Genomic DNA, 12,468 nt, shown 5'->3' with positions numbered 1-12,468 from the left:
TTAAGTTTCGTTTTGTCTGAAAATAACTTACGCAGAAAATCCTCTACCTGGTTCATATATGAGAGAGTGTGGTTGTAAACCGTTCATTCTGTTTCTGTGATAGTAAGTGACCTGAGAGCTTTAGGTATCAAACAGAATGAACAGAAGAAACAGGAGTAATTATCTCTCTATAGCCGCTGTGCGCGCAATTGGATTGGATTTCATAGAGATGTTAGAGGAAACAAATAGGAGATCCATTACTGACAGAAACACACTCAGAGACATCTACAACGAAGAGTTTCGAGACAGGTAAAACAATGAAAAATGCACATCAGTGGACGTTTTTATTAATTGTCAGTTAAATGAACAAGTGCATCATCAGTTGCACATTTATGTCTTAACAGGGACGGTCGTGTCAAAGATCCAAACTTCTCTAGGGTCATCTATGCATTGAGAAACGGCAACAAAGCGCGTCTTTCCAGAACAGGTCACGTTTTCTTTAACAGCAATGTAAGAAACCTTATTATTTACCACTGGCTGCCAGTCAGCCAGATGATTTATGCCCCGTTTGAAGTAGCATAGGCTATGTATTTTCAGTATCAGTGGATTAGTTTTGTAAAGGTCCTGGTAAATCCTGCTGTATGTTGTGGGGACAAAATGTAGCTACTAGCCACAAGGATGGAAATTTGACCGTTGTCAATACAACATTTGTATTTGGAATTGGTCCCCTTAAAACAGCTTATAAATCCCACAATTTCATTTTTTTTTTTTTTTTTTTTTTTTTCAAAATGCAGAAAGTTTTCTGTGTGGGGTGCGTTCAAGCGTAGGGTTAGGAGATGTAATATACAGTTACATTAAAAAATTCATTATGTTAATGGAAATTCCCCATAAAACAAACTGTAACGCAGGGGTGAACTCAAGAAGGGGAAGGGAGAGCTGGATCCAAATGCAAATTTTATTTGAATAAAAGTTTATTAAAAAATTAAACAAACAGAACCATAACACTGACCAGGGAACCGAGAACAAAATGAGACATGCCAAACATACATCCATGTTGGACAAGACCTGACCAGGAAACACAGGGGTTTAAATACACAGGGGCAAACAAGCTTAACAAGTTAACAAGACACACCTGAAGACTAATCGACAGAAAAAACTACAAAGAACTACAACCATGGCACAAGACAGGAAATAACAAAAGGTCCACACAAGACAAGGGGAACGCAAGACAGGAATCTTGACACAAACACAGAGTTCAGACATGGACTTTAAAGAGTATACTAAGTGTAGGCCTACTAGCATGAACTAAATAATGTGCTACAAGTATAGCCTATGACTAGTAAACTATCAGTATACCTATAAGTTCACTTGTAGTATAGGCTATAGTTGCAGTACTAACAACAAACTTTTAAGTTTTAAAGTAGTTGTGTACTCAACGTTTACTAATGTTACACTTAAAAGTATACTTTTATACTCTAAAAAGTGGGCCAATTAAGTCCCAATATACTTCTAGTACATTGATATTAGTATACTTATAAAGTAGCCTATACTTAAAAATATACATGAACTTCACTTAAGTATACTTAATAAAAATTAACTTGAAGTAGGCTATAAGCATACTTATTTGTTGTAACCACCAGCATGGGAAGTGGGAGTGCCTGGACCAGGAACACCAGCTCAGTTTAGCTTGAGAACAGCATTAATGTGCTGGTACACCAGCTAGACTAACATAAACCAGCCTGGACCAACATGGACTTCGTTAATTTTTCAGCAGGGGGAGATCATGTGTCAACAAGCCTTGTAAATACTCTAATCAGCAGGACATTTTTAAGGCTCATCTGAAACTATTAAATAATCTGTGATTGGGCCAAATTCTGAGCTTGAAACCCTCCCCTCAGACAGGACACCAAATATGCATCCTTTTCTATATCCGATGTAAGGGTGAACTAATGAAAAGTCCAATTACACAGATATAGTTTCCTCTAGCAGAGGTTGTTAATGCTGGTTTCAAACACCCAGTTCAAAACCCTTACAATAATGTTTGTTTTTCAGAATTAGAATTAAAATTCCAAAATTCAAATCATATTTTTTGCAGTAGCTTTTTGGCTAAACAAGTGACCAAAATATAACCTCACTAGCAAATTAGAAGGTAGATTTTGACCGAAAAAGTTTAGATGTGTTCTCAGGACAAGAATATTTTTCATAAACCTCTGGGTAAGCTGTCACATGTTTAAATTTTTTATAAATGTATTTATTCATTAAAACTTGACCAAAAAATGGTTGGATATTGATTGATACCATTTTTCGTTTAGTGTTTCATAATTATTTGAACTTTTATTTTACTTTTTATTTCATTAATCTGTTACTTTTTGGTAGAAATTCCCCTACTCATCTGACTTAAATTAACCCAGAAACCTATGAATTTCTACTCTAACACCTAAGCATACTTCAGTACCTGTTCGAGTCGGACAATGTCTCGTCCTTTTTTAACACTATCACTCAGGAATAAGGTCTTTAGTGCTCCTCTATAAACACTATCACTTGAGAATAGAAGATCTAGTGTCTATCCTGCGCAGAAATAATTAGACAGACTCCTGAGAATGCCTTGTATTAATCACAGAGAATCCCGCCAGCAAAAAAATTACAGCAGTTTTTTATAAAATAGGAGAATGGCAAAGGTGACTTGATTTATTACATCATTTTTATAATATGATTGGTTCTTCATTTGTATAATTCACTACACAGTAAAAAACGTTGGGTTTTTTGTTTAACCCATCCGTTGGGTTACACATATTGGGTCAATATGTTGGGTTATTTTTAACCCAACTGGAGTTTAACCCAATGCATTGGGTTAAAATAACCCACAGTTGGGAAGGTGCTATACCAACCCATAGTTGGGTTATCCGTTGGGTTATTTTTAACCCAACATTTTTAAGTGAGTAGGTAAAAGCAAATCTGGATTTCTTGATTACTTCACCTTATTACTCAAAAGTCATGAGTTTATATATTTAGACTGCTGTCTAATTTCGTTTCCCTTTTTCTATGTTCAGGCATGATTCAGACACACTTTGGCCCAAGTGTTGGGGACATTTAGTTTTCAGAAGCATATAAATGTAAATCCTGCAAGGAAAATAAATGATAGTTATGATTAATTTAAAAATTCCGGTAACACTTTACAATAAGGTTCATTAGTTAACATTAGTTGACATATTAACTAACATGAACTAACAATGAGCAACACATTAGTTACAGTATTTATTAATCTTTGTTAATGTTAGTTAATAAAATACAGCTGTTCATTGTTTTTTCATGTTAGTTCAGTGCATTAACTAATGTTAACAAATACAACCTTTGATTTTAATCATGTATTAGTAAATGTTGAAATTAATATTAACTAAGATGAATAAATGCTGTAGAAGTATTGTTCATGCTACACTAATGAACCTTATTGTGAAGTGTTACCAAAATTCCCTAACAGGAATTAGCTGAAAAGCCTATAGTAGGCTATTTATTTGCAGATTCTCATTATGACAATATAGTGTAACTACACACCTTAGCATAGAATACAAAGAAAGGCTACTCTTTCTCACTGACTGGAAGTTTTATGTATATGGAGAGTTGAAGAACATACATTTTCTTTGCTCATATTAAAATGTAGTTCTGCATTAGACTGGCTTTTATTGTTTAATGTGGTTTGAGATTAAGCAAAAAAGTGTGATTAGCTTAGATGTAGTGTACTCATGAAAAAGGTCCATCCAGGTCCGGGTGAGGCTGCATGATCAATGGTTCAGACGCTGTCGAAGACAGCAAAACCAAGCTACTCCCGCTCCGAGTAATGCTAGCTCACCGCCGCCTCATAGTGGCCAGGAGACCTCCGGTCCAGGGCCAGAGGGTGGAGTCAGAGGAAGGAGAAGATTGGCGAAAGACATCCTACAGCGATTGAACAGTACAGACAAGTGAGCTGGTACACTTCATACATTTGATCCTTTACCCAGACTGGATGTAACACAGGCAAATAATAATTAGAATTTCTTTTATTATTATCTTTTAATGTGAAAATTGCAATTGGATCTTGTAAGTGCTTTTTTATATAATAACATCACAAAAACTGTAGTGCTGCTCTTCTCTTTAACAGGTCCCATTTTATAGCTGATAAGAATGGGGTGCGGGTGTCCTCAGAGCTGTATATGAAGGATGGAAAGATCCAGATCTCTGTGGAGCGGGCAGAAGTTTATGAGCTGAAGCTGTTTGTGGAGAACACGGGTCAAGAGGCCGTGTATTTCACTTATTACACTGCTCTTCACTGGCTGCAGTGTTTCACTCTGGAAGACAGCAGGAAAGTCACACGCAACAATCCACTCCGTCTGGAACCACGTGAGTGTGGCCGACACTTGACGTACTGATTCAATGGAGGTTACATTTGGATATATAAATTCTGGTTTGACTCCTTAAATGTGATCTATCAGAAGTGAAGGTTAACTCTTTAATTTTTTCAATAGGTAAGAAGTATGAGGTGACTGTGAGATTCAAATGCAGTCATATTGGAGTTTATTCAGCTACTCTGGCATTTGAGTTTAAGCAGAACACCCAGCCCACCACCCGTCCCTTCCACATTGTGCGCTTCATTGAGGCCGAGTACAGGACTAAGCTTGCAGCACTACTGGGTCCTACAGCACCATACAAACCCCTGAGACTCAACATCTCTGAACCCGAAAACTGTAGAGTGGACGAGGGTGTTCCACCTGAGGGGTAAGAGAAACATCACACACGGTATTATATGATGAATGTTTAATTGTACATAAAATATCTTTAAAAAAAATAATAATGACAATTAAATAAATACTAAATAAAAATAATAATACATTGAAATATTTAGTCCTGCTCCTTAAAGTTATAGAAATGTAAATAGATTTTAGCTTTATTAATGCTTTTATTTATATGTGTGTATCTCCATGTGTTTAGTTATGTTCAGAACTTTCTTGTAAATGTTCTGCCTCTGGGGAAATACACTCCTCCTCCTGACGTCCCAGTGCTGGCAAAACTCATGAAAGATGACCGGATCCTCAGAGGAGAGTTGCAGGAACTTCAGTAAGTGTCATTCAAGTAAAATATTATTACCATTTAAAATAACTGTTTTCTATTGTTATGTAGAATGTAATTTATTCCTGTGATGGTAGGAACGTCCAGAATGGACAGAATGGATCCATCCATCCATCCAGAATGGATGATCCTTTAGAAACCATTCTAATATGCTGATAGACTTAAGTTAGTGTCCTTCAAATGTCCAATTATGCCATGTAGAACTGGTTTGAGATCAGTTTTAGGAATGTTATCAGGGGTGCAGCTTCCCATTTGTTGGTGAATAATGATTTACATACAGTATATGCATTTACATACAGTATATGCATTTGATGAGACTGAAAAAAAATGTAGTAGTTCATGAATTCATGTATATATATATATATATATATATATATATATATATATATATATATATATATATATATACACTCCTGTGTGTTTCATATGTTCCATATTTATTTTTTGTGTCCTTTGGTGTGATGTAGTATATAGTTATTAATATTCCTTAATGTGTTTGGTGATGTCTAGGTCATTACTGCAGAGTCCGCTGAGCTTCCATAATTATGCCGAACGCTTTGATTTACTGCTGCACCTGGAGGAATGTCAGATGCATGTGGACATCAAGAGATACAACAGAGAGCAAGTCACCTTACTCAGGGACAATGACAAAAGTCTACTAGTCTTAAACGTGAGTGGAAATGTCTTTTTTAAAGCACTTGCTGTGTTGGAGATTGTAAAGTTTTTGAGGTCTGTTTGTGTATTTCATGTGTTAAAGCTCCCTGGTGTATCAGAGAACAGGCCATCAGTCCTGAGGGGAGATCACCTGCTTCTCACCAAGAGTGAGGAGGTCAATTTCTCAACTGTGACCAAATACAAGGGCTACGTCCACAGAGTGGAACTGGATCAAGTCAAACTGGGCTTCTCCAGAAGGTATGATCTATGAGTGAGATTTCATACAATACATGTTGTATGTGGCATAACACCACCCTGCATCGTATTTGCTGAATGAAATTCAATACTTGGTTGTTGTTGTTGTTTTTTTGTTTGTTTTTTGGGGTGCTGATTCCAAAAATGAGGCCTGTTTTGCTCTAGCACACACACACACTTCCTCACAAAATATGCATTTCGAAGCATTTTTGCTTTTGACAACCATTTGTAAGGTGAAGAAGTCTTGCATTATCACTTAAACACCAGAAAAACTGCCACAAAGACATGATTCCTATCTTCCCCTGAGCAAGTTAGAACTATTTGTTAAATTCTCAGCCGATTTTTACATGTTTGACACAATCCAAGTTTAATGCAAACATGGCCCAGTGGTTATCTGTTACATCTGTGGGTGTTTTACTTATTTATTTATAATCTTGTGTTTATGTAAAGTTCTTGACCATTAAATGGAGTATTCGGGCATGTATAATTTCATTCTTATGCAGTTTGTATGTGAAATTATACATTTTGAATACTTCCTTTTGTCGAAACTTGACATTTCACTGCTTTTGTAATGCATTAAAGCTGAGACATATATAATCTATATATATATATATATATATATATATACTGTATATTCATTTATTTTTATTTTTTTAACTGTACATGATGGAAAGTTTTTATTGATATTTTTAAACTCAGCATCATCAAATTAGGTAATCTTAGGTCTTTTTTGCAAATCACCAGATATTTTTTTCAAGAAGCAGGGCAGTGTAATCAGTCAAATTCATCAAGAGATGTCTATTCATTGAACATGTGTTTGTTGTGTGTGTGTTAAGGTTCATTGACCACGTATTCATAGATAAGATGAAATTCCGTGTGGAGTTCACGGTAAATCGTCTCCCATTAAGACTGCAACACAGAGCTGTACACATGGCGGTCCAGCACAACCTCAGAGATGTGCTGTTCCCCGTGGGTTCAAGGACTGTGACCCCTGTGTCTCCACCTGCACTGAGGTCAGTAAGACCCAGAAGTGCTATTAATATGCTATTATTATTATGCTGTTAAACCTTCAGAGGGAAACATTGAGTGTTTCAGCACAATGTGTGTGTCTATAGACTCTTTGATCAACAGCTTGAGAGGAACCCTGAACAGTACAGCGCTGTATGTAACATCGTGGCTGGTACGTCCAAGCCGGCACCGTACCTGGTGTTTGGACCTCCTGGCACTGGTAAAACCGTCACGATAGTAGAGGCCATCAAACAGGTAAAACTGGTTATCATAAACACCAAAGTAAACACATCCCCACCGGGTCTACATGAAAATGTTATTTGGTATTATACTTGCCTGCATGAAAGATGTTGGTGTAATAGCTAATGCATTCAGTCACTCTTTCTGTTTCTCAACATCTCAGGTGGAGAAGAATATACCTGATGCCTATATCCTAGCGTGCGCTCCTTCTAACAGTGCGGCTGATCAACTGTGTGAAAAGTTGATCATTAGTCAACATGTTGATGCACGGAAAATATACCGACTCTACGCTAGTTCACGCGATCCAAAAGATATCCCTAAAATTCTAAAGGTTAGTGAATACAGAAAAAATGATATATATATATATATATATATATATATATATATATATATATATATATATATATTTTAGTCACACTTTATTTAATGCACTGAAATTCATGTATTATTAAGTGACCAAATGCTATATGCGAGTTTGCTTGTAGTTTTTATTTTGATTGTCCGTGTGTGTGTTTGTGTTTAGAACAACTGCAATGTGGAGGGACAGATGATTATTTTCCCATGTAAAGAGGATCTAATGTCCTACAAGATCCTGGTCAGCACTATAGTCACCGCTGGCAGGTGAAGGGTATCATCTTATACAAATGCAATAAACTAAAATTTCTCTCACAGATATGATTTACAGCAGTCAGTAAACACTGTGTCTGTGTTGGTAGGCTGGTCACAGGGGGTGTTCCTGCGGATCATTTTTCTCACATCTTTGTGGATGAGGCAGGACATGCTGTGGAGTCAGAGACCATCATCAGTGTGGCAGGTGGGCAACCACTCTCGCTCAGATGCGTGTTTGTTCTTTTTGCTTCCAATATGTACTGTAGTAAAAGTCTTATAGTAGTGAGATCTGTTTTTGGAATCATTACATTGTCTCATTGGGTGTGTTTAGGACTGCTGAATGCAGAGACCGGGCAGCTTGTTTTGGCTGGAGATCCCAAGCAACTGGGACCAATCCTGAGATCTCCTCTTGCCATTAATCATGGGTTTGGTGAGATGCACATATATACAGACACATCACTCACTCGACCTATAAGCTAATTCATTTCATGTTAAAATTATGTTCCCAATGAATTCCCAGAAAATAGTATTGTTGTTGTTTACCATCTAACCTTTAATAATCGCTAAATCATGACTGTTGTAAATAAAAAAAATGGAGGGATAAGCAAAATGGTGTGTTTTGTCGTTATACATTGTAATCTGGAGTTGTGTGTCTTTCTTTCCTTTAGATGTCTCTTTGCTGGAGAGGCTGATGACACAGAATGATCTTTATAAGAAAGATGACATTGAGTTTGACAAACGCTACGTCACCAAACTCCTCCTGAACTACAGGTAGGACACACCACCACCGGTGTGCTTCTTAAAGTCACCATGAAATCAAAATTGACTATTCTTATTTTTATGGAATATGGCAGTATTTATTAGAAATATATTTACCCATGTATGTAAAATGCATGTGCTCTTGTAATATATAACTTGTAACGACATCTCTTCACAAATGATGTGTTGAATGATGAAATGGCGCAAGAGCGGGACCACCTGTCAATCACATGCAATTGCGAGAAAAAGAGTCAAAATTGTTAGAGAAAAAGTTGCAAATACCTATCTTTTTTAATCCATGGTGGAAACAAGCTTTTTTATTTATTTAGACAAATTTTCATGTATTAAGACTACCTACTAGGTGTCAAGACCAAGATAAATAAATACAAAAAAGAATAATAATACATAAATCAGGTTTTAGAATAGTATGGTATATAATTAAATAAATAGTAAAGATTTTTAATATTGTCTATTTGTTAGTGCTGTGGCAAATAACATTATATCACTGAATAAGAGACAAACATTTCCAATTGTATTTGATGAGGTTTATTTTCTTGCTGCAGTCAAACAGTCACACCGAGTGTAACATTGAGGAGAGGGCATCCTTCCTTTTTTATAGTCTTAACTCTTACAGTCTAATGTTATCTCTCTAGGCCAATGATGGTATTTTCAACCATATGTGGAACATTATTAGACTTGTTCATCATATTTTATCATTGAGTGGAGGCCCTCCTGTCACATACCAACACTCTTTAACATTCCAATACAATTCCATATTAGAATAAGGTTTGTGTGTGCTCTTTTACCGCCATATGATGGTCACACACACCTCAAAGATAACATTTCTTCCACATTCATTTTCAGCCATACCATGAAAATTGTAATATTGTGCATTTCTAGGACCAATTTTAAAATGACATAGATGCCATAGTGTGCACTCATAGTGTCTCTCTCTCTCTCTCTCTCTCTCTCTCTCTCTCTCTCTCTCTCTCTCTCTCTCTTCAGGTCTCATCCATCCATTCTGAAGGTTCCTAATGAGTTGTTCTATGATGGGGAGTTGAAGGCATGTGCAAATGAGATCAGCTCTAACCAGTACTGCACTTGGGAGTACCTGCCCAAAAGAGTATGAGACATATTAAACAGCACTTTAGTCACTATAGTTAAATCAGTTTCCTGGAGATTACCCATTTGTGTATTTTTTATTTTATTTTTACCCCCCAGGGATTTCCTGTGATTTTCCATGGAGTTCCTGGGAAGGATGAAAGAGAGTCGAACAGCCCCTCATTCTTTAACACCTTTGAAATCGATATCATCATAGATTACCTGAAGAAGCTGCTCCTGACACAGGCCAAGAGGGGAATCTCCAGAATCTCCCCAAGAGAAATTGGCATTATCGCCCCCTACAGGAAACAGGTGGAGCCTGCTCTTGGACAGCCCTATTCTGTCACCAAGAAATAGCAGTTAAAAATATCACGACAATTCTCTTTACTTTCTCTGGGGTTTGATTTCATAGGTGGAGAAGATCAGACGGGCCATCAGATCAGAAGAGGACCTCCAAAAGTGCATGTGCATTAACGACCTTAAAGTTAATAGACACTCTGGTATGGCTTTTTATCTTAAATTAGGACAGGTGGACACAAAATGATATCCGTCTCCCTTTGTGTGCTCGGTGTGTTGTGTAGGTTGGTTCCGTGGAGGAGTTTCAAGGCCAAGAGAGGAAAGTCATCATGGTGTCAGCTGTTCGCAGCAGCAAGGAACACATCACTTTGGATGAAACATTCAGCATTGGGTTTCTCAAGAATGAGAAGGTACAGACCCCAATCTTTAAAAGGGTGGTGTAATATCACAACATGATGTGAACTTGAACTAAGTTGTGTGCTACATTGTGAATAATGCTCTTTCTGTAACAACGTGCTAAAACACACTTTAGTCTTGAATTTGTTCAATTCATGTCTTGTTCTTTAGAGATTCAATGTTGCGGTGACAAGAGCGAAATCCCTTTTCATCATGGTGGGAAACCCCTTCATTCTGCGGACAGATGAAATCTGGGGCCGGTATAATACTGTACTCTTCTAACTTACGCATGGATGAAATGCAAACCCTGATGAGGAACTGACTAAATGATGTGTGTCTTTTGTATTTTAATAGGTTTATTGACTTCTGCTCGGAGCAGGGAGGTTACACCGGGCTTCCCTTTACCAGTGTAGAGGGCATAGAGGAGGTTGAAAAGCGTCTTCTTGCTCTCAACTTTGACGATGAGAGTGGTGAGACAGGCTTTAATTATAAACCTCTGGCAGTCACAACACATTGTTTGACTTAAACCTGTTTTTCATGCTATAACTTTACTGGCTACTGTAGATTTCAAAAATAATCTTTCTTGGGATGGAAAATTAAACCTGATTTAGTGTAATGCCCTTAAAATATTTGGGAAGTCTTCATTTCAAAAAAAGAAAATTCATGTGGTAGTCATGCATGTCTGTTGATGTTCTGCCAAAAACATTACATTGTGTCAAATTTCAAGGTTTTGCCTTAATGCAAATGCATTGCAAACAGGAGGCCTCTTTCCTTCATTTTTTCAGAACCGGTTGTCTTGTCAGCAAACAAAAAAATGTACACCTGATTATAATGCTTCCCTCTTTCATAAAGGAAGATCTTATAGGGCTTTTAAGACTTTAAAGAACTTGTCTAACTGAATTCAATCACAGTTAAAAATTATATTTCAAATAGTTATATCACTTACCAGTAATATTTTCTATAATTAGCTTCTGCTCAATTTGAAAAGTTCTATGGTGATTTATAGTTTAATAATAGTAATACATAGTAATAATACAATAGTAATTTAAATATTACTACTAATAATATAGCCTATATAACAATAGTAAATTGATAGTAATGGTTTCAAGAAGGCATGATGTGGAAAAAACTGACTATTGTGTTCTTTCACCCCCTAGTGGAAACTGAGGAGAGTGCGGTCCAACAATATCTGAATCCTGAATGGAGACATGATTACTAACAAAGAGCCAGTCTTCACTAGCCACATCTGTTCTACACCTTCTTTTGAAGCTAGCATGGAAATCCTGGATCTTCCCATTCTTTAAAGCTGGGTGCACACTAAGATTTTTATTGTACAAAAATACTTTAATCTACCCTGAAAAAAAAAAAAAAAAAAAGATTTGTAAACCACTATTTTTTGACGATAAATTGCCTTTTTTATTTCTACATTAACATCAACCATTTTAAGTCAGACTGTACGATACATGTTGTAGCCAAAACGTTGTACTGTATTAACTTGGCATAAATTTCTGTGAATTTAAATGTGAAAATGTCAGGCTTGCACATAACAGAATTTTAATCATATATATATTATCAGATGACAGAAAATATTTTTATCTACCTTGAAAATATGAGCACATGGACTGATACATAAACCATTTTTTTTTTTTTGCTGATAAATTGCCTGATTTCTACATCAAATAGTTTTTCTTAATTTGTACATAATTTTAAGATAATCAATTCAAACATTTTTTGTTTCACTCTGCATAAAATGTGACTTTTAAAATTGTTTATTTTTTGTTTCTTGTTTCAAATTGTTATCTGAACATTGTCAGTCCCTTTATTAATAAATCCTGTGTTCTTTGGATTTCAGCTGTGCTTTGATTATTAAACCTCAGACATATTAATATATTTTCAAATGATGTCCATTAAAGGTGCAGTAAGCAATTTCTCAGAAACGCTGAATATTTTAAATCACCAAAACAAACACGCCCCTACCCAGAAGGATCACACCCCTATCTGGATAGCTCCACCCCAAAATTCACAAACACGCTATCAAAGTTCCTTTCAAGGAAAGTCTGTTCACTCGAC

At 36.3% G+C, this 12,468-nt stretch overlaps 1 protein-coding gene across 1 annotated transcript; it reads left to right on the top strand.

Annotated features, from left to right (window-relative positions):
- The first annotated feature begins 18 nt into the window (after positions 1 to 18).
- Positions 19 to 12,248, top strand: LOC307174033 (putative helicase mov-10-B.2). Its single transcript, XM_079897679.1, has 22 exons — positions 19 to 288; positions 384 to 489; positions 3,739 to 3,935; positions 4,115 to 4,353; positions 4,479 to 4,728; positions 4,942 to 5,067; positions 5,590 to 5,749; positions 5,837 to 5,991; positions 6,825 to 7,001; positions 7,104 to 7,251; positions 7,400 to 7,567; positions 7,760 to 7,857; positions 7,953 to 8,050; positions 8,177 to 8,275; positions 8,514 to 8,616; positions 9,610 to 9,727; positions 9,826 to 10,017; positions 10,118 to 10,189; positions 10,287 to 10,412; positions 10,570 to 10,658; positions 10,753 to 10,868; positions 11,556 to 12,248. Exons 1-22 carry the CDS (start codon positions 137 to 139, stop codon positions 11,615 to 11,617), a joined length of 3,051 nt encoding a protein of 1,016 aa, XP_079753805.1. The 5' UTR covers positions 19 to 136; the 3' UTR covers positions 11,618 to 12,248.
- The last annotated feature ends 220 nt before the right edge of the window (positions 12,249 to 12,468 follow it).

Source organism: Squalius cephalus (assembly GCF_949319135.1).
Source record: "Squalius cephalus genome assembly, chromosome: 16".
Taxonomy (NCBI): domain Eukaryota; kingdom Metazoa; phylum Chordata; class Actinopteri; order Cypriniformes; family Leuciscidae; genus Squalius; species Squalius cephalus.
The sequence above is the reverse complement of the archived record's forward strand: the minus strand, read 5'-3'. Positions and strand labels throughout refer to the sequence as shown.

What these genes read in the sequence shown, in the direction of transcription:
- LOC307174033 (XM_079897679.1), top strand. Translation starts at nt 137, where the DNA reads ATGAACAGAAGAAACAGGAGTAATTATCTCTCTATAGCCGCTGTGCGC. An exon ending in GGGAGTACCTGCCCAAAAGA is followed by an intron (nt 9,728 to 9,825) that starts GTATGAGACATA and finishes TTTACCCCCCAG; the next exon opens with GGATTTCCTGTGATTTTCCA. An exon ending in ACAGATGAAATCTGGGGCCG is followed by an intron (nt 10,659 to 10,752) that starts GTATAATACTGT and finishes GTATTTTAATAG; the next exon opens with GTTTATTGACTTCTGCTCGG.